Below are 23332 nucleotides of genomic sequence, written 5' to 3' on the forward strand. Positions count from 1 at the left end.
CACAAAATCGCAAAAAACATGGTAGGTAAGTATTACTCATCAATGAAAATCATGATGTGTCTTGATCGCCAATTAAACCCAAGTTATAGTTACAAGTAAAATTGCGTTGAATTCGAAACAAATTAGTCAGAAAAAATAGGCAGAGTTCGAAGTTCAAAGGTTAAATCGTATTTTTTTGCAATTTAAGCTAATTTTAACACTCACAATATCTCAATTATTACTCCCCGTAAACGTAAACATAAATCACAACTAACTGAACATGACCTTTTATTTGAAAGCCTGCAAAAGAAATTACAGCAATTAAAATGACTTACGCAAGACACTTACATACATTAAATAATTTACATAATTCGCTTTTAAAATATCGCCATCCATCGTTACTAATAATGATTGATTGAGTCGACATCGCGCCTCGGGCCCTTAAACGTTACGCCCCACTTTGCTTATGCCCCATTTCAAGGACCCGAGCGGAGCGAATCGCGAACTCCCCCTTGGGCCGGAGCAATATGAACAGCACAATTAACGTAGATTAAAAACTGTAAACAAAGCTGTTAAGCTTAACATAGTTACATTAATTAACTGTTTACATTTTTTTATTTAATTCTAGACTTGACCTTGCCTAGGCTCTCTAGTTGGTACAAATACCTTTACTCGGTGATAAAGAAAACTCAAAATTTTAAAAAAAATATAACCAATATTTTCGGTAACATTTAGAGACTCTTTATTTATATTTTTTTCATTAGTAATTTCAGAAATTATGGATTCACAAGCTAACATTTAATTTTAATATTAATTGCCTTCTTTTTTGTAGCGAATGGTAATGCTCTTTGCCAAGGCCAACTGAATTATTGGGACTTGGAAAAAATACCAAAATAGTATTGACCTAGAGATAACTTTAGGTGCGAAATCGCTAAAGTACCAACAAAGTAGTAAAAGTAAAAGTGCTTTAAGAGCCTACTCGCAAAAATAAAATTAGTTTTATGAGATTTTTTTAATATGTACCTACACAAAGTCTCACTTGAATAATATTAATTTAGTAAACACTCAATTCATACTTTTAAAAAATCACTTAAACTGTCGCTCCGCCTCTCACCGCGCACGGCCTAAACAATAATAATTTGAAAGTTTATTGACATTGCCGCCATATTTATTTATCTTCATCAATCTGGTTATTAGATATAAAGCAAATATTATTGATTGGCGAAAGTGACTATTGATTAACACTAGATTTGGTGGGAAATGGAAATTATAGAGCCAGTGAGTATTTTGCTGGAGGCAGTTGTCGAAGCTTACAGAATAGTATCAGATTGGAATATTGAAGTGAGTTTGTTAAAGTTAGTCTGTCAGAAAATGTGTAAGTTTAATGCCCAATAAGTAGGACTTTCTTCCTAGCTAAATAAATAGCCTTTCTTTCATAACTCCATAAAGTGTTATTTATATGAGAAGTAAGTGACACAATATTTACATTCCAGTTTCAAGTTTTTTGTAGTGACAGAATCACCTAATATATCAATCCCATGAGGTGAATCAATAATTATTAACATTATGTATCAAAAGTACCTACTGAAAGTTTTTCTTGTTTTAATAAGTATAGTATCCTGTCCATCCCACGGGCACTTCACAAAATCGAATTCCACAATCAGGGGATTAAGAGGAAAGAGGGATTGGGGCCACAATGAGGAGTGGAAAGCCCAGTTTATCCAATCTCATTTGGAACTGGAATTGTCGGTCTATTATGTATGCGACTCACTGACAAAATGCTGGACGAACTTTTTTGCCAACGCAGTTACCTATGTCGTTGGATGAATGTGGCAAATGATGGACAGAAATTTCAAAAGTTGCTGGAATGCAAATGAATGAGCCATGACGTTGGATTGAGACAGAAATTAGTAGGTATTAATTTTTAGAAATGATAAAATAAGCTTAAAACGAAATAAAATAAAAAAATCTTCTTCTCCTGTCGTGTTGTACCAAGGAACACCGAGATTATACACTTATGTCACACTCATATTTTACGTGCCATCAAGGCACCCATGGTCTCGCATGCCATGTACAACAATATAATACCTAGGTTGGTTCATTATCCCGTTATTTTAAGTACTTACTCGTATTTTGCTATTACGTCTGCTAATATTGCCCATTAGTGCAAATATCATCATCAAATCATTTAGTTCTCACTGAAGGAGCACGCCCATCTCTAATCTCTAGAGGCAAATGAAGGAAGTGCAAATATAGAACATATGTAGGTAATTATTAGTAATTATCGTATACCGGCGGCAACGATTACTCGATGTTAAATGAGTTGCCTTCCCACTTTAGGCAGTGGAATCTTCTTTGAAAACCGCATTTCGCTCGTCAAATACATGGCCTGTATATCCAAACTATTAACGGCCAGAACAGAATCCATTTTCTCCTTTTCACTTAATGAACCAAACAATCGTTGGGCCAAGAATAGTGTTGTCAGGTGTCCCGATTTGAAGGAAACTGCCTTTAGTGCTATTTCGGTCTGGTGACACGTTCCAACACGCTTAATCAGGTCTAGATGACCCAAATTTCATTAACCTTTTCAACGCCAATGACGGATACATGCGTACATCAGGTTGACCGCCAACGAACAATTAATCCGTCTTAAAAATGATGTCAGTAATAGGCTAATTGAGTATTATGTTAACTGAATAATAATGAATACAATGATTATATTGATATCATAATTAATTTGTCAAGCGTAGCATCAGAGTGATGGCTTTTGTATTTGACGTGGCACTGAAAAGGTTAAAACCTTTAATATGTACAGATAACATTATATTTTGTGGCAAACTTATCCCTATTACAAGTACATGACCATGAACGACTGCTTTTATTGAATTTCCATGGGAAAAACGAACTCGTCTGTAAAGTTTCCTAATAAAAATCGTTTTTCTTTCATTTTCTTATTAGCTTTGACTTTAAAACACAAGCCCCGATCAGCTTTACATTTCGTCCCATTATTATATCGGGACAAAATTTAAATGATACTGGCAACACTAGCCAGAAAACATCTTTACGCGCCGGAAAAACCTTAGCACGGCAAGTAAGTGCGTTTTCATTACTAATTAATTGTTTATTGCCAGTAAAACAGCAATTCGCACGTTGTTAACAAGTTAACACTAAAGTGTAGACTGTAAACAAGAGACTAGAATGTTGACGCTCTCATCTGTTTATGTTTATTGGGAAAACTTTCTTATTTTCGTAAATACTCGGCGGACGGTTGAGTTTATCTCCATATTAGGTATACGAGATGGATTTATGTAATGTACCTACAAACGATTCTGGCATCTTAAAAAGTAGTTACAAGGGTGATATTGCAATAAAAATGTATAAACTGATATGCTGTTGACTCTACATCGGTGTAATGCTTACACGCATGTCTGTATTAATTACTAATTAATAATCCTTTCTCATGCTTTATTGTTCTAATGTTATTAGTAATATTAATTTTACTTGAACACAAGATAGGCAATTACTAACAATAATATAGACGCTCTTTCCAACAATGGCTTCCGCAGAATACCAGCGTCATGTATACCATACATAGCAGGACATAATGCTGAGAGGTAACCATTTTGGTAATTTTACACAAACGATGCATGCTTATGTGAAGCAACAAATCGAACGCACAGCGTTGAATAGACCCCTTTGATTGGTTCGTGTGTCACCCTGTGCGTTCACGCACACTGTGAGACCTCATAGTAATGTTTGTGATTACGGGCGTTAAAACTGTTTATTTTTATGTTATGAACCGAATAAATAATTTTCTTTCCTTCTTATATTTAGAGTGTTTTTTTCATTAATAGCGGTTTTCAGTAGAGTTTGACTTGAATGTTTGAGAAGCGAAATTAAACAATTTTTCGGCTCCCCTTTTATTAAACCAAAACCAGTATAATAATATCTAATGTGCCTGAACGTTGATTATTGTATTTAATGTCTTATCAGAACCCCATTAAGTCTTTAATAGGTTTCCGATAGCTATGAAATGGTTTTGCGGAATTATTAATTGCACGTAATGGTGATGGTGACAAATGTATTCTACTCTGCCGTCACCTCACGGCAACCCCTACTCTTCCCGCGGGTGTCGTAAGAGGCGACTTAGGGACTACACATCAAACAGAGAATGGGCAGCAGCGCTCTCTGAAAAACATCAATCTTTTAAACTGCGATCTCCAACCCGCCTGCCAAGCGTGGAGATTATGGCAAAACCCTCCACTATAGTGGAGGAGGCTCATAGTCCAGCAGTGGACTGTAAAGGGCTGTTGATGATGAATGGTGATGGTAGGCACTAAGGCTGGGTTGCACCATCTTACTTTAATTTGACAAACGTCAAGAATCTGTCAAACTCCATACAAAAAACACTGGTTATCGTTATAGTAACGGTCAAAGTTAGCTGGTGCAACTCAGCCTAAGCTTATCGATCCATCGCAGACACGTTTGCCATTATACGTGAGGAAAACCATAGACTACAATCGATGTAAGTGTCCGTCTCTTTCTTTTATTCTACAGGGTTGAGGGATAGAGATAGAAAAGTTAATTAGAATTGAAGATTATAGATATGTAAACATTATACCTATGTTATTCTCTAAAATAAATGTTTGGCTGCATACGGCCAAAATCGATGGCCATCATTTAAAGAATCCTTTTTTGAACTCTTTTGCAGCGTCTGCCCACTAAGTACATTTCGTTAATCTATGAATATCGACTGTCAATTGTTTTCGCAGTGATTTTTTGCTTCACGCACAATATAAAAATGATTTTAATGTCTTTATTAAAAATGCTTACACAGCGATTATTAATTAAGTAACTAGGTACTACAAGTTACAGGATATTTAAACTCGCGGCTTACAAAAGATAACATTTTTATTAAAGCTATTAAGAAAAGAGCAGGACAACAAAAATATAAATATTAAAAAATCCCTCGGAAATAGGTACAAGGAAATAAAATGCTAGTGTACTAATTAACGTGAAAAACCATTAAAATTTCAAAGATATGGTTTAATAGCAGGCCCGTTAATTGTTTTCTTACCGCCTAAACACGCCGTTACATTGTTCATTAGTTAATTTTATTGAAGTTGTAAATAAGGATTAACTGAAATAGGTGTATTAAATTTGATAGGCCATAAGGTTGGCTTTCGGAGATATGCAGGAGTTTCTAAAAAGGGATAAACAAAGGTATAAATAAATAAAGGTATACTACCTTTGATAAAATACTTTGATACTACCTAGATTAAAATTTAATGTGTGAAGAAGTTAATTAACTACTACTAACTAAAATATATTATTAGATAATTTAATATAAGTAGAGTGGACACTGGCTCTTGTAATAAAGGTTTTCACATATTAAGGCTGAGTTTCACCATCTTACTTTAACTTTGACAAACGTCAAAAATCTGTCAAACTCCATACAAAAAGCACCAGTTATTGTTATTATTACGGTTAAAGTAAGGTGGTGAGACTTAGCTTAAAAGTTTATTGATGAATGTGTGCATATTAGCGAAAGGTCATACCAACCATATAAAACGAATACAGTACCAACATCATAAAAAACAAATATTATTACTCAAACTTGTTTTAAACAAACGATTTTTCTCAAAATGTTTACAAAAACCTCTCTCAGCTCATTTATATTCAGCCAATAACAAATTTCGATTTCGAAGTTTCGAATGTTCCCGTCCCTCTCAGACAAAGCGAGATGCCAGTATGAGAAATAGGGGTAGAGAGACCCGAAAGTACGTAAACGAATTATAGCCCTGCTGACATGCTTAGCGACGCGTGCGCACCTTCGTGACTAATCTAATGGACGCATAAGATCTTTGCGGTAATGTTTGTTTCGAGTAAATTTTATTTTTTGCACATGTCTCACTATAATAGTTTAGCTCTACATTTTGCTCTCCTATCGTGCATATTATTCAAGCTTTTAAGATATCTTTAAAAGTCGTAAAAGTTTAGAAATTTATTTCAGCAAATAGGCTTTCAAAAAGCGCTTTTACACGTCCCAGTATTACTTTAATCCTACTACTGCTTTGGGACCATAAATGAGCACATGCTGAGAATAAGCCTTCCTTTCTTTTACTCAAAATACACACGTCATAGCTACTAAGTATAAAATACTCTTAATTACATTATGTTGACAGGTTAACGCAAACAATATAATATCAACAGAAAAACCTTCAATGAATGCTCACAGAAAAGCATGGTCAATGAAGCGTCAATTATTTATTAAGACCCATCTTATTTTATTATTAAACTAAAAATAGCAATTAATAGGATCATGCCTGTTCCCACCATCAATCCCTAATTTTTAACAAAACAAACAAAATTCCTGTTAAGTGTTACCATAGGGGTCACTTAAAAATTAGAGATTGATGGTGAAAATGGGCATGAGTGGATTTCTTATTTAAGTAAAACTTTGTTGCACATAAATCACGGTACATACTCTTACTCGTATTAGTTAGGTTTTTAAAGGTAAAAGTGACTTAGGCTGAGTTGTACCACCTTATTTTAACCGTGCCAATTACCATAACCAGTGCTTTTTGTATGAAGTTTGACAGCTTTTTGACGTTTGTCAAAGTTAAAGTAAGATGGTGCAACTCAGCCTTAGTGTGTCCCTCTACACGCTAAGCATCCATTGCATATTCAAACTTCACTTAAAACCTAACAATATTTGTAAACACCACACATTTCAAACATATTTATCTGCTCAAAAACTTGACAAACGCTTCACCGCCATTCTGTTTTCCACTTTCCACATGTTGGTGAAAATGTTTGCGTTCGCGCATCGCGGAAATCCTACCATTACGCCCTACGTCGCACGCGCATTATCCGAGTTTCTTTAGAGAAAACGGACAGTGGCCGGTTGTCAGTTAAAAGTGTCACAAAGGTGCCTTCTGTTTGAAATTGTTTGTACTGTTGACCATCATACTTAGGTACACATTTTTTCTGTAAAACAGCATCTTTTCTAACCACTAAAGATACCGTAGTCAAAGTCAAAGTCAAAATTTCTTTATTTGTATAGACTAATATATAGTACTTACAAATCGTCAAACATTTACCTCTTAAAGAGCCTCTATATGTCTTATAATCTTTTTACCCTACCAGCGCTTCGAGACCAACATTTGGCAAGTGCTGAGAATAAGCGCCGCAACAAACTCAGTCACCACTGTCTGCCGGTTAATAACAGTATTACGAGTAAGCTTGATATTGATTATAATATTTTGACCTTAATTTAACGCAAGGTGAAGGTACAAATGTACACCTTAAATTTTCCCTTACGTTAAATTGGTTATCAGTAATGCAATTGAGGAAGGTATTGGGGCTCTGAAGTTGATTGAAATCAGATTCAACCTTTCTCGGCAAAAAGAGATGCGTGTAGGACATACCAATGATGTTAACAACTTACCAGTGTTCTTTAAAAACATTCTTCATAATTGATAACAACGACGAACTACCCTATAGCCGATGTGTGGCCAGTGCCTGACACTGGGTCATAGTTACCTATAACTTTACTTTGCTCTATGTTTTCACATATTTGTCCATTCTAATCACATAGGCTATTGACGTATCCCGAACTTAATAACGCCCGTATTTACAAACGATACTTGCTTAAGTGAAGTAGCACATCGAACGCACAGCGTTGAATAGAGCTCTGTGATTGGTTTGTGTGTCGCCCTGAGGGTCCACGCGCATTTTGAGACCTCATAGTAATGTTTGTGAATACGGGCGTAAGTCTTTTTTCACCCCTCCAGTTTTACAATACTAAAATAGTGATATTGAGAATGATTTGTACGTAATAGGCGTCATTTTTCCCACTACTTTCTCAAAATCATAGTCCCAATAAACTGAAGTGAGAGTTTTCGCAGTTTAACTTATCAATAAGATAATTTTAGCCAAAGAAAGCTGGCTTACACACAATTTGTATTGTAATGTATGTAATAATATTCAGATCGCAGCATTTGTATTAATGTGTTGCTCCACTTATAATTCTGGAGCGATTGCGCTGATACTGAGGTATGAATAATTAATACAAAGCTGAATTCGCTTAAATCGAAATGAAATGTGTGCTACGACTTTAATTATTCTCGAGATATTATATCACGTCATATTAGCGTTAAATCAAAATGTCTGTCATTATTTTAATGCGAGTATTTCGCTCTTAAATATTACGTTAGCAGAATTGTTTTAGAATTGCTGGTGGATTTATCACTGTTGAGAAGCTACGTGATTGACAGATATCATACTTTTAATATTACTTTATGAGGTTCTATACACAAAGAAAGGGCTAAGAGAAAAGGGTGACCTTTTTCGACCAAGAAAATATCTAGATTTGGGATATTTTCTTATCACAAATTATCACTTGTAAGTAATACAATGTGCTTACCATGAGTTTACGTTAGGTGTGGTCGCTAGCAACTGCGTAAAAAAATTACATGTATGTATAACAGATTGTCAGATTATGTCCCCCTATCAGATACTTCCAAGAACAAAAATCTTAATAGATTTTTTGACGCACTCGCTAGCGAGTACATCTAACGTAAACTCATGGTAAGCACACAGTAGCCGTGTTCACTTTGACCAAGACATTTGTCTAGATATTGAGCAGACAGATCGGTATCTCATATTATTATCTACTTAAAAATCTACTTCTATCGCTATCAGAATCTAACGTTACATGCCTAACTAAAAAACCAGCATTAATCAGTCTCAAACGATAATTATAGTTGAGCACGAAACCTACCAAAAATGGCAAAAAATATCGTCGACGTATATATAATCAGATGATTATTCCCAGATACCAATTTCCAGTTTCATAGCGAGTACAGCATAACTTACGGCCGCAATAAGTCATGTGCCGACGCAGATTGCTAGCCAGATATAAACCTACGCGGTAAACGGAAATGTCGAAGCAGATTTAGACAAATTTTGTTTTCGATAACACACACGCTCCATCGCCCTTTGGGTGACCTTGAGCCTTCTTATGAGGCCCATAGTAAGCGACCACGTCTCAGATCCGTATACTATCACTGGCAACACACACTGGTCAAAGACTTTTGACTTTAGTGTCAGTGAAACAAAAATATCAGTAATTCTCATAATTACGCAGCTGCAGAGGTTTTTGGGATATTCTATTGTAGAGACAATGACTAATTTCTTGTAGGATTAGCAGATCCTAGACCGCATCTCACATAAAAAAAGTTGCGCATAAAAAAGTCTTACATATTATTAAAAGGCTTCTGAAGATTACATTTTAAGAGCATACACATGTTTATCAAACAAGTAACGATTTGAAATGAGTACTATAGCGTCGTGTCGCATAGCGTCGCGTTTGTTGCTAACATAGGACGTCTCGTAGTCGCGTAGCCAATAGGCCTACGTAATTTCTATTGTAAATGATACTTCTATGGTTCGTCCGTTCACCACGGCTAGGCTGTTAGGGACCCAATTAGTTTGTAAGCCGATATAAGTCGCTAAAGGCTAGTGGAGATGATGGATCATGTGGAATACAGGACATAATGCTCGGTGCCTGGAAATTCCGAGCAAAACGGTTTTGCTGAGGGAACGTTCTGAACCAGTAGGTACTCGTATTTGGCACGGAAATAATAATAATCTTGATTCGTTAGAACTATTTCTGTTATTGTTACCAACTACATACGTTTCATCCACGGAAAACTTACGAATCTGCTGTTTTAGTGCAAATCATACTCAGTTAAAAACTGCACCAAATCAGTTTTAAGCTTTCAAAAAGCTCTCCTGTCAAATACTTACATATTTTACAGATTTTTTTAGTTTTTCGAGTATAGATAAAGATGAAGGTTGCGGGAAGCACCTGGATAAGGCAGTGCAGGACCGGTTATTGCGTGAATCCTTGGGGAAAGCCTTTGCCTGTGAATGTCTTTTGATCGAAGTCATCTGTTTCATTATTTGCTAATGTTCCAGATGGAATGAATAAATACAAAGCAGACCCATCTCAACAGTCAGCAATCAAACCGGTACAATCCATCAAGCCTCAAAAAGGGAGAGTCGGCGTCTCAAAGCCCATAGCCATAGCCCATAGCTCTCTATAGTTATGAACGGTTTAATCAAAGTCGCGAAGGTCATAAAATATGCTTTAAATCTTAACTAGGGCTGCTACACTGAAACGGGCCTTTTGGAGGCGTTTAAGACGTTTTGAAGGAGGCAAATTATAGCGTTTTACAGGCTTATTAAGTTCTTGACGTAAAAGCATAGTATGTAGCTAATTGCAACATGTTTTAGCTGGTATTCCATAGTAAGACTATATCGCATTATAAGTATGCATCTAATTCAGGTTTCCTGAACTTTTTTTAGACGATAAATGTCATACTATGACATTTCATGTAGTTGTAAAACGTGGAATTTTGCTACAAAAATATTGTGTACCCAGTTTTATGTGCTAGTGACAGTACTATTCATGTACATTAAGTAGTGTTTGTATTCTTATTTAATTTAATTTCATGGAATTACTCATAATATTCCGCCTCACATAATCATTTCTTAACATAAAAGAGCATTAATACAAGTTCAACTAATACTAGAGTATAACAATAGCTACAATCCCTTCATAAAATCTGTCAGCCCTACGCCGATCCAAGTCGTAAAGATAAGAAAGAGCGAGCGAGATCGCATCACGCGTGGAAAGTGAAGTGGTTTCACTTTTGTACAAATTACCACCTGGTGGGCTAAACACCTTATTCGGTGGCCCTTTGATGGTCGGGTCACCAGGCTTTGTGGTTTTGTAGGACTTTGTTGTATTGTGTAGGAATTTGTGGCCGAGACGTGACTTATTGTGATGTTAACATAAATAACATACTCTACATGTACTCGTAATTTGAATGTGATGTACAATAGTTTAGTTAACTATAATAGAGCTAAATTATGTTAACATTGTCGTTATGTTTCTTTGTCTGATATTTGAAGTTGTTGGAAACCAAAACAAATGTTACCTATAATTATTAAGCTTCAATTCAATTTAAACTTATAAAGTAAAAATTTGCACTGAGAAAAATCTTTGGTCTTAATAGAAAATAAATTAAATTTTATGTGACCACCCTTAGCTCCGATCTTTCAAACGGACTTTAAGTAAGTAATAATCTGAACATTATTCTCAATTGGTACCTAGTTCTCGTGACCAAATGAACTGACCTAACCTACATAACAAATCTTAACTTAAGATTTGGAAGTAAAGTAAAAATGCATTACGGGTCGATCACGATCAAAATTTCTATATTCTTTAATACGGTCGTGATTGCCAAATCGTGATGATTATGTGGGACGAAATGAATGATTGCAGTTTACAAATGAAATATCTTTATTAAATGTTATATTCAAAAAGATTCACAGATTAATTAATCATAATCACAGATCGATACCGAAACGCTCACGATTGCAGTATATTTGCCAACGGTACTTGCCCATTCATGAATCGCGTAATTACATTCTATTCATAATGCTGTGTATTTTTTGTCGGTGCTATCATCATTGCACTGTTTTTATCGTGGTGATTAATTGTTACACAAGTTTGGGTAACATACACAAAAAGTTTAACGCTTTGACGCCCGCGGCTGTATATTATGGCAGTTGACACACATACTCGGTTCCGATAACGGTTGTGAGTTGTGATTTCCATTGTGATGTAGTGTTGGCTTCTGATTTTAATTGGACAGGTTCAATACTTAATTGAGACAATTGATTATCAAGTTTATTCTATCACGGATGTCTGGATCAGTGACAGACAAAAACAGCGTTTGACTGTCCATCTGTTGAGTTGTCTGAAAAAACTAGATCTTAATTGTTTCAAGACATCATATAGCGCGGAAATGTTTATAAAACAGCTTTGTATTAGAAATGTTGCTTTTCAAGTGGCAGGTAACTTTATAATTACTCATAGATCTACTAATCTTTTGAGTTGTACGAATATCAACTTATAATAAATCACGGATTTATTTAATTACTCGTTTTTCGTTCGACTTCGTTCCATAGAGTTTCACCTGTCATATGTGTACAGTCAGCGTTTAAATAGTTCGTGACACCCAAAGTAGCCAATAAGTTCGAAACACGTATTTGTTATGATTGGAATAAAGTTGACGTCTTGTCAACTTATTGACCACTTTGGGTGTCACAAACTATTTGACGCTGACTGTACCGAAATGAAAATAGTTTATGAATAATCATCGTATTAAAAATGTGATATTTAACTTGTCAAAATTAAAACCTTATATTTTCAAAATCTTCGCTCGTTCGTTTCAGCCGAATGACGTCCACTGCTGGACAAAGGCCCAAAGATTTCCACAACGATCGGTCGTGCACAATACAGGGTGACTTTGTTATCAGTATCCAAATTTTTTTAATAAGCTCGTTAGAACAAGTGCAGTTGTGCAGTTTTATTTACAAGTGAGTAGATTATTATAAATTGTAGGCTCTCAATCGATAAGATTTGACCTATCATTATCAAAGAATGACTACAATTTTAGTACCTTTCCTAATTGATTCACAAAACTTGCATACCCTACTCACGCATGTGATTAAACTGCGCATGTCACTTTCGATTGCGCTCGCTGCCTGCCTGCCCAATCGAGCTAATCGAATAAAATAATTTAAATGTTCGTGTATGGGAAACGGCAACGTATGGAAGGTTAAAATTGAATAAAGGAAAGGTTAAATTCTACCTCAAATGTTCAATTTCCGAATATTTGGCTGGATGAAGAGTAATAAGTAACTATAAAAAGTATTGAAATAAAAATAGATAAAAAACTAACCGCTTTTTGAAATAATGATGATACTAGTATGTAAAAACGATAAATCTTGCCGTTTAAGGCTTCTTAAGGTTTTGATTTCACTGTTGAAGACTTTTTTAATATACACTACTAGGATAATACCGACCCACATGATGTAAGATAAGTCTAAACATCTCAGTGGGGATATTTTTAGAGTACTATTTATGTACTAAGTTGATAGAGTAGATAAAATATACAATAAACAATATTAGATGCACGTAGCTAAGCGGCCGTCACTTATGTTAGGTACGGAACCCTCTGTCTGATTCAATATGGTAATTAGATTTATTTGCCCTGAATAAAAATACGAAAATCTTTTCGGAGACGTTGCCCGTCGCAATTTAAATTTGATTTGTATTTTATCGGAATTAATTCAGCAATTTTGTTTATCATTCCAAACGCTTCTGCGAGTTTCGGAGATAATTTCGTTTGAGGCAAGGTTGTTGTGATTAGATCTCGGTTTGTTTATTTATTTACTTTATTTATTATTTTACATTCCAAAATTGAATTATTTAGTTATTTTTAACGAATAAAATAAATATTTTGTTTATAAAACTGATCGTAACATAATTTCTTGGAAGATAATAACTGTTTCATTATCATTTTATCGTTGATATATTGAAATAAAAGTATGATTATGAACATGACATATTTTACGTAAGAAACATAAGCCCATTGTTTCAGCATTACATTTCTGAGTTTATTCATATTCATATTCGTTTGACCTCATTTAGTAACTAAAAATTGTTTTAGCTCTACAAACTTAGCAACCACAAAAAGGAAACCTAAAACCTAAAGCCCAGGTTTTTCCCAGTATTGCTAACATAAATCAAACGTAACAAACAATAAACGTCCGATATAATCACCCCCATAACTTATCTGAACAATATTTCTCACAAATCGCCAAAGAATGCAGAATTACCAGAATCGCGGGGAACGCCGTTATTTTCCCAACTATTTTTCTATTATTCAACAGGGATTCACGGGACCCTAATAATTTACCAGGACTTATGGGCCCCTAGATAAATAAGTCTAGAACGATGGATTGTTTAAGCCTTAATATAAATTTCCGCTAGTTACTGCAAGAAATATAGAATAAATTGCATAGTGTAAACCTTCACAGTAGATTATTTTTGATAGCAGGATTTGATGAGTGCTACTGACAACGCCACTCTTGTGGCGGAGTTTTGGGCTGACACTGTGTAGGTTTGTTGTCGACACGAAAAAAAGAAGATTTTTGATAGTCATTGCCGCAAAACTTATACTAGCATAATAATTAAATAAACTAAATCACAAGGCACACATGCCAGCTTGTTCCAATAAATTTTCAATTAACTGTAAATAGGAAAAAATGGCAGCACTGAAATTAATAAATGAATGGCGTTAGCAAAGAATTACTTCATAGCTTTTCTTTGTGCCTAATAAAATATCGAAGAATAAAGTCTTTTTAAGTGATTAAGAACTTTTCAAGGCTGTGATTAAATGTTTTGTTCATTAAATATTTTTGAAAATATTGATAAGTACATTTTTCAGCAAAAGAAAATGTTGCTAAAAATATTTTTATTTTTAGAAACGTGTCCCACCGAAGTATTTTAACAAAGTGCGAAAATTATTCTGTCGTATTTTTTTAAAAGCACACGTCGTTATGAAGTGAGCTTTCATGCATATTCAGTGTTGAATGTTCACACGTGTCACCACTGTGTATTTTAAATGATCTGATACAAAAATACGCGTGAATATTTTTTTAGCATTTTATCTTTTTTAACACAGGGAGTGATTAAAGTAATGCTTAGGCTGAAATAGGTTCACTGAAATAATTCATGGATCTGGTAAAATATAGGTAAGTACTTTCTTACCTCTATCAGTAATAACGAATTCATCTCAACAGAGAATCAATGGGTTTCAGAGGATATGGGTGATATGGTGTAAATAATGCTTACTGTGAAGTGGGTTTACTAAAATTATAATTAAATCAAGTCTTTTTCACGGGACATTGGAAAACGGGTTTTCAACGGGAACACTATTTTGATACCTTTTAGTAATAAAGTCTCAGCAGAATCAATGGTTTTTTTGAGGGAGGATGCTCAAAATCATGCTTACTGTACTGAATAAATCCTTTTTGCATACATGTACCTACTCTTCTTAAAAAAAATAGGTTCACTGTTTCGATCCATCATCAGTAACGACAAATACGTCTCAGTCTCAGCAGAATCAGTGGGCTTAAGAGAGGGCTAGCGCTTAAATCCATGCTCTGAGTCAAAGCACAGGATGCGTTGCGGCGCTGCATCTTAAAGATTTCGCCGTATCGTGTGTGACATGGCACAGATATTTCTATGTAAGACGACGCAGCGACACCGTTCCGGCGTGCGCGCAACGCATCGTGTGCTTTGGATCTCACTGAAATGGATTGACAAGTGAATTTTCTTAAGTAACTGATTTATGTACTAATTTTTTCATGCACATTAGGTGCATATAGTGAATCAAACTGTCCTTTTTCATGCACACACATTCTTCTATAGTGAATGAGAATGTCTCCGAAGACTACGTCTTAGCAAAATCTCTGGCAGCAGGGTGTGGGGTGCTCAAAGTGATGCTTACTGTAAATTAGCTCACCGTTGCCCGCCCGGGGCGCGGGGCGGGCGGGAGTCGCCAGCGCTAGGAGCGCAAGCGCCCACCACCATGTCATCACAACCACACCTGGAACAAACAAATAAATCATCATTCTTCTTTATGTCAAAAGATTAGGGGATGAGGTAACAAGACAAATGTATCTATACTGATGCACATTTAAGTGGGGAAACCTGAAATTGGATATGATTCGAATAACATTTTGTAGGTGGACCGACAATCTAGTAAAGGTTGCGGAAAGACCTGGATGCGGGCAACGCAGGACCAGTCGTCGTGAAATCATTGGGGGAGGCCTTTGTAGTAATATCAGTCCAGTAGTGGACGCCATTTGGCTGAAATGAACGAACCATTTTTCAGGTTTCATCTCATAGATTTTTATTAAAAGTGAATAGGTATAGTCTCGTCTCAAGCTATTACTGTCCACTGCTAGACAAAAACCTCCCCCAATAATTTCACAATGAACGGCCCTACATACATACTCTGCGCTTTAACAGATCATCGATCTATCCAGTGGGTAGCCTGTCTACACTAAGCTTTCTGGTTTGTGGTTACCTACCACTCGAGATCTTTTCTGTCCCAACGGTTATCAGTTGACGCTACTACTTAGGCCAGTGTTTTTCAACCTTTTTCATGACGCGACCCCCCTAGCATGAAAAAAATTTTTGCGACCCCCCGACCGATCGCTTTTTTTCATGCCTTTTATGAAGATGTTGTAGGCACCAAATTCTTCAATCTATACAACATTTATGCATTTGCATAATTAGATTTCGAATAGATCTAGCTTTAAACCTTTACTGTTTTTTTTACTGAGGTAGTTTTTACGACCTCTCGCGACCCACAGGTTGAAAAACACTGACTTAGGCAATCTCTGGCCAAATTAAACATGCGTATNGCATGTACCTACTCTTCTTAAAAAAAATAGGTTCACTGTTTCGATCCATCATCAGTAACGACAAATACGTCTCAGTCTCAGCAGAATCAGTGGGCTTTAAGAGGGGGCAGGCGCTCAAATCCGTGCTCTGAGTCAAAGCACAGGATGCGTTGCGGCGCCGCATCTTAAAGATTTCGCCGTATCGTGTGACATACAGTTGTTGCAATTCACGAAGGCGAATGAGCTTTACATGAGTGGTTGCATGCTACTGTTTGTTTTTCCAAAAGTTTTGAAAAACATTACATGACATACTGCCGTTATGTGCATGTACACGTACACACACAAGTAAATTTTACTTGCTTTCGTGAGTTGCAAGAACTACACCACAGTTAATTATAATATGTAAGACGACGCAGTGATTTCGCTCCGGCGTCGCACCGACGGCGCAACGCATCGTGTGCTTTGGCTCTCACTGAAATGGATTGACTAGTGAATTTTCTTAAGTAACTGGGTTTACTAGCAACTTTTTCATGCACATGAGGTGCATATAGTGAATCAATCTGTCTTTTTTCATGCACACACATTCTTTTATAGTGAATGAGAATGTCTCCGAAGACTACGTCTTAGCAAAATCTCTGGCAGCAGGGTGTGGGGTGCTCAAAGTGATGCTTACTGTAAATTAGCTCACCGTTGCCCGCCCGGGGCGCGGGGCGGGCGGGAGTCGCCAGCGCTAGGAGCGCAAGCGCCCACCACCATGTCATCACAACCACACCTGGAACAAACAGAAAACAACGTCAGCATTCTTCTTCTTTATGTCAAAAGATTAGGGGATGAGGTAACAAGACAAATGTATCTATACTGATGCACATTGAAGTGGGGAAACCGAATACCATTATTATAGGTGGACCGACGATCTAGTAAAGGTCGCGGGAAGTCCTTGATGCGGGCAGCGCAGAACCCCTCGTCATGGAAATCTTAGGGATAGGCCTTTGTCCAGCAGTGAACGAACCATTTTTCAGGTTTCATCTCATAGATATTTAATAAAAGTGAATATACACTACAATATACTGCTGGACAAAGACCTCCCCCAATGATTTCACAACGACTGGGACTGCTCTGCGCTTCACCGGATCATCGGTCTATCCAGTGGGAAGCCTGTTTATACTACGGTTTCTGGTTTGTGATTACCACTCGAGATCTTTTCTGCTACAACGGCCATCAGTTCAAAAGTTACTATTTAGGCAATCTCTGGCCAAATTAAATATGCGTATTTGAGTTTGCTACCTTGCAACATAGTGTAACAACTATAAAAGTAATCCAAATGCAAAACAACCCAAAGGGTTAGACAGCGTTTATCGATTTACACCGAGCTACTCAATATTCATCTCGATAAATTCTAGTCCAATCAAAACAGTTCACAGTCAAGTGAAACGTAATGCATAAACACGAACCCCAATGGCTAGCCACCGAGATACGGGCGCACATAGGGTTGCCAGGTCCAAAAACACAAAAGCCGGACTCGGTGCCTAATTTTTCGGACATTTTACCCTAAAAGCCTGATCATGAGCGTACCCCCTTGGTTTTGAATTCGCGGAAATAACCTAAGTGGTTCCAAACTTTTGTGGTCTTTTTAATGCTCCCAAAACGTGATGCCCTAAGCCATTGCTTAATTTGTTTATCTTTAAAACTTAGCACATAAGGTCCTGCCCAGCTGCCACATAAAAAAGCCTAACAAAAGCCGGACAGCCTAACAATATTTGGACGGAAACGACCGTAAAAAGCCAAACTTGTCCGGTTAAGGCCGGACACGTGGCGACCCTAGGCGCACATTTCCACTTGCAGAAATGTAAGTGTAGTTAAATGGTGGTCGTAAATCCGCCAGTGCTTAGTGCGTTATCGGTCGCTGTCAACGCCGCAGCCGTATTATGGAGCGGACAATTTGCGAACGCTTTAAAATTTTAACGCTAGAAAATTTTAACGCTTATAAAAGCTTATAACTGTTTAACGTACGGGTGGGCTACAGCAGGAGTATGTTGTTTCAGCCAAATGACGTCCACTGCTGGACAAAGGCCTCCCCCAAGGTTTTCCACAATGAACGGTCCTGCGCTGCCCGCATCCAGGCTCTTCCCGCGACCTTTACCAGATCGTCGGTCCACCTAGTAGGAGGCCTGCCCACGCTACGTCTTCCAGCCCGTGGTCGCCACTCGAGAACTTTCCTGCCCCAACGGCCATCGTCTCTACGAGCTATGTGCCCCGCCCACNTCTTCCAGCCCGTGGTCTCCACTCGAGAACTTTCCTGCCCCAACGGCCATCGTCTCTACGAGCTATGTGCCCCGCCCACTGCCACTTGATTTTAGCAATTCTGCGAGCTATGTCGGTTCCTTTGGTTCTCCTACGGATCTCCTCATTTCTGATTCGATCACGCAGGGAAACTCCGAGCATAGCCCGCTCCATCGCCCTTTGGGTGACCTTGAGCCTTCTTATGAGGCCCATAGTGGCCACAGCAGGAGTATACGCAGCACTAAATTGTACAGGGACGAGTAAAAACGCTTTGAAACGCCGAAAATTTGCAAATTAATAACCTTTGTCTCATTTAAATTTAAAATATTATACACACAATACCTATTGTAGGTACCTACTTCAGAATATTTTGATTCGATAAAAATATTGCATCATACCCATCTTTGGGATATACTACACAAGATCACGAAAACGTTTAAATAATAATTTAGAACTAAATCAACGTCGCATTTCCAAACAAATCGACCAGTAGAATTTCAAGTGTCATCATTCAAAATTACGGATTCTCCTTCCATAGCCCTTTTCGCACTAAAGTGTTAATTTCGCTAAAAGCCCTCAGAGGCTAAAATTGATTCGAATATCAAAAGGCCGTCATGAAACATTAAGGCTGAGTTGCACCACCCAACTTTGACCGTAACTATAACGATAACCGGTGCTTTTTGTATGGAGTTTGACAGATTTTTGACGTTTGTCAAAGTTAAAGTAAGATGGTGCAGCCCAGCCTAAGGGTCTCAGAATTTGTGCCAAAAGAATGGAACTCAATTTGTAGGATACAAACTTCGCACTTCAGGGACCCTTGAGAGTCCAAGTTGGTATTCGGGCCTTTCATCGATGTTCCCGAAGGACTGTTGGTCCTTATTCTCGATTAGTTAGGACTGAGTTTGAATTATAAACAGAATTAGTTATACCGTGTGTTAGCAACTTTGTAATATTACATTAATACAAGTTTGTTCATAAATTACTTCTACGTAACTAACAGAGATAGATTTCGTAGCCGACTGGTTGATTCCAATATTTGTTTATGAAATAGCTTCCATTGCTAGCGACACGTCATCATAGGTCTATCAAAGAATGAAAGACACTTCATAGGTCTTTCATTCGTGGTGAAACGGCGCTTGCTGCTACGTGTAGTCAACTTCGAAGTAGTACCTTCATACTGAATTGAGATTATTGTTCACTATGCTTGTGATACATATCAACAACTCATTTAGCTCTTTTAGTTGATTGCGAGCAAATTTGCTGGGAGAACTCTATGTTTATAATCGACTAGCGGGCCCGCGACTTCGTACGCGTGGATCCCGTTTTACCCCCTTAGGGGTGAGTTTCGTAAAATCCTTTCTTAGCGGATGCCTACGTCATAACATTTACCTGCATGCCCAGCCCGATCCGTCCAGTGGTTTGGGCTGTGCGTTGAAAGATCACTATGTCTGTCAGTCAGTCAGTCAGTCAGTCAGTCAGTCAGTCAGTCAGTCAGTCAGTCAGTCAGTCAGTCAGTCAGTCAGTCAGTCAGTCAGTCAGTCAGTCAGTCAGTCACCTTTGAGTTATATATATTTAGATAAACTGATATTCATATTCATTAATGAGACTAATATAATATTGTCGAAGTACGTACTCGTTTACAAGCTCATTCGGACAACGTATCGTATTGTGTTATTCCCTGAAATTAATGTATACCTAGCCTAAACAGTTGCATTGCCAAATTGCGTATTCATTGCACACAAATTGATGTGAATACCTAAACAGGGAACAGTTGGAGTTCCGTTTCAATTCGCAGCAAAGTTTGCGTACCAATACCAACTCCAACACCCACGGGGACTTAACGAGAGTCCGACGCTTTTCGAATTCCCGAACGATTGTAGATTGTAGTCTGTTAATGTATATTTAGTATGTTTGTTTTACATATAACGATACATGATTAATATACTATTGAAGGCTGAGTTGCACTAACTTATTTTAATCGCAACTATAATAATAACCAATGTTTTTAGTATGAAGTTTGACAGATTTTGTGACGTTTGTTAAAGTTAGAGTAAGGCCCAGAACAGAAGGCGAAACGCAACTGCAACGAAACTGCAACTGCTAGTTACTTTTGAGTTGCATCTAAGTTTCTGCCATAGCGTCCGTTGAGAGACCGCACATGACGCGACCAGTTTGAAACTTTCAGTTTCAGTTTCATTCATCAGAATCATCAGAAAGTTGCAGTTTCGTTGCAGTTGCGTTTCACCGTCTGTTCTGGGCCTTAGACATTGAAGTAATATTAGTACGTAGTACATTATAACTCAATGGAGTAAGATGGTGCAACTCAGTCTGAGCTATGTATAAAAAGGCAAAATTAAACGATTTTTGACCAGAACAGCCTGCATCACTTGATTATTATTTGATTCTTTAACTTCATCCGAAAGTAGACTTGATNTCATAAACCACTTCACAATATTTAGTGACAATGCTATTTTTACATTCAGAATGGAGTAACATTTATTTTTTTGTATTGAAACTACTTAAAAAACTAAATATAAATTTTAGCACCGAATTGAGAAAAAATACACCGTACAGTAGAAATGCCCTTATACATTCACCTACTGACTGAACAATAGGTAATCAAGCGAGGCTTAATATAGCATTTTATTTTTCCTGTCTTCATTCATCCATCTATTTCGAATAGAAAAAAATACATTAAAAGCACATTACACATCATACGAAATTAAAATTAATTTCACTTGCGAGTACAGATATTTATATTCAATTAAAATTACATTAAAATTCAATTAAATACCTTTTCCTGTCAGCAACGTAATAAATGTAATAATATCGCCATTCGGCTTCTCTGTTATTTTTGTTTGTCTCTACATAATTGGGTCAATAGAGTCAATCGAGTTCCTGTTATCATTGGATATCTATGGAAATGTCGCAGTCGAATCGTATTCGCCGTATTAAATTACGGCTAGCCGTTTTCAAAAACAGCGGCGTTTTGAAATGGGATGGTATGCACGTGGTACAATAAACAGTTCTAATAGAGGCAATTAAAAATATGTATAGTTTGATGTGGTATCGGCTGTATTGCGCTTTTTAAACCACAACTGGGAAGCTATTGGCTATAAAATGATGATCAAGCAGAAGGTTGAAGCGTAGCGTAAACCAACCACAGAAGAACTGGCTATCTTAAGTTTATCATAAAAAGGTAATAGAGTAATTGCTTCGAATGAAAAACCAGCTACTAATTATCACCCGGAGTCCTTAACTACAGAAGAACTGGCCATCTACATTAATCCTAAAGAGGCTATAGAGCATTTGCTTATAGTGCCAACGTACGCAACCACAAGAATAAAAGCTTACACCCTGAGGGCTCGCAAATTTTCTCGCTCCGTATCTCGGCCGTTTCAGAATACGCCCCCGAAGCGTTTAGCTAGATTTATTCCCGCATATATTTTTGCTGGCCTAGTTATGATAGTGACTCGCGAACATAGACAACTTAGATAGTGAATAAAGCCTTCTAGCTTGTGAAGTAATTGAGCTATTATCATTAGGCTTTAGGGCAACTTTAATTAAGTTTTGAAGTCAGTTGTCCAAACGTCGAGTAGACAAATTGAATAGGAAAATTATTATCACTCTTCCCATGGATTTCGTAAAAGGTGACTAGGGGAGGCAAATACATGCGTACATCAAGATTAACTCAGATCAGAATTTAAATCGGGGAGTGTAGACCCAATCCACCATTTACCTCTGGTAAATTATACAGGTTCTGCAACTTTGATGGAAGTTTTTTTAACCTTTAGAAGTTTGTTTGTCTAAATTGTTGATTTCTTCTAATCTTCTTTATAATAATAATATATTCTGGTTCCAATGAATGAGTGAATGAGTTTCTTCCGTCACCTTCGTCTCAGCACCAGCCTATAATATGTTGTCCCGAAGTGGTGCTAGGGCAAGCTATTTGGGACGTGTATAAGTGACCTGGAAGCCTGTAGCCTAAGGCTAAAGACTTGCACCATCTTACTTTGACTTTAACAAACGTCAAAAATCAGTCAAACTCCATACAAAAAAACACCGGTCATTTTTATAGTTACTGTTAAAGTAAGAGGGTGGAATCCAGCCTAAGTAATAAAAACTCATTTGTTTTTGCAAATAGGCTTTTAAAAAGCACTTTTACACGTTGCAGTATTAACCCTACCAATGCTTCGGGACAATAAATGGGCCAGTGCTGAAAAGAAGCAGCGCAAGAAACTCAGTCACTATTGTCAGCCTTCTTTTCAAGGGTTTACAGTCTTGAAAATATACACATTATAGTCATAAGTATAGTCAATCAAGTCATAAAAGCTTTGACTTTGACAATCAAATTGAAGCATTATCTGCGGTGCCTATTCTTCAGGTGTTGTCTGTGCTTGTAGCCGAGTCTGATAAGGAACCGGCCTTGAATATTTATGGTGAGGCGATAATTTGTATTATTGATAACACGTAAAAGGGGCGTGAGAGAAATGGCTCAGGATGACTATTCGGGGCTGGTTGCTTCAATATGTTATATGAGTATATCTAAATTAACGCCCGTATTCACAAACATTACTATGAGGTCTCACAGTGCGCGTGGACACACGAGGTCACGCTGTGCGTTCGATTTGCAGCTTCACTTAAGCAAGCATCGTTTGTGAATACGGGTGTAAGCCACTCAATTGATAGACAAAACTGTATTGTCTCATTGTCAAAGGGCGTCACATTTAATAAC

The 23332-nt window shown here is 37.2% G+C and overlaps 1 protein-coding gene and 1 long non-coding RNA gene across 2 annotated transcripts in view; both read right to left on the reverse strand.

Annotated features, from left to right (window-relative positions):
- The window catches only part of Sb (serine proteinase stubble), a 108731-nt gene extending 93218 nt beyond the window's left edge, over positions 1-15513 (reverse strand). Inside the window, 1 exon segment of the mRNA XM_028323752.1 lies at positions 15417-15513. Within this exon segment, the coding sequence (XP_028179553.1) occupies positions 15417-15504 (88 nt within the window). The 5' untranslated portion in view covers positions 15505-15513.
- Positions 15514-16974: 1461 nt separating this feature from the next.
- The window catches only part of LOC114366759 (uncharacterized), a 117634-nt gene continuing 111276 nt past the window's right edge, over positions 16975-23332 (reverse strand). The window contains exon 3 of the long non-coding RNA XR_003657047.1: positions 16975-17089. This is a non-coding gene — a long non-coding RNA (uncharacterized LOC114366759). The remainder of the gene's footprint in view (positions 17090-23332) is intronic.

Source organism: Ostrinia furnacalis, unplaced genomic scaffold, assembly GCF_004193835.3.
Source record: "Ostrinia furnacalis isolate ACB-3 unplaced genomic scaffold, ASM419383v2 OfSCF0682, whole genome shotgun sequence".
Lineage (NCBI taxonomy): Eukaryota > Metazoa > Arthropoda > Insecta > Lepidoptera > Crambidae > Ostrinia > Ostrinia furnacalis.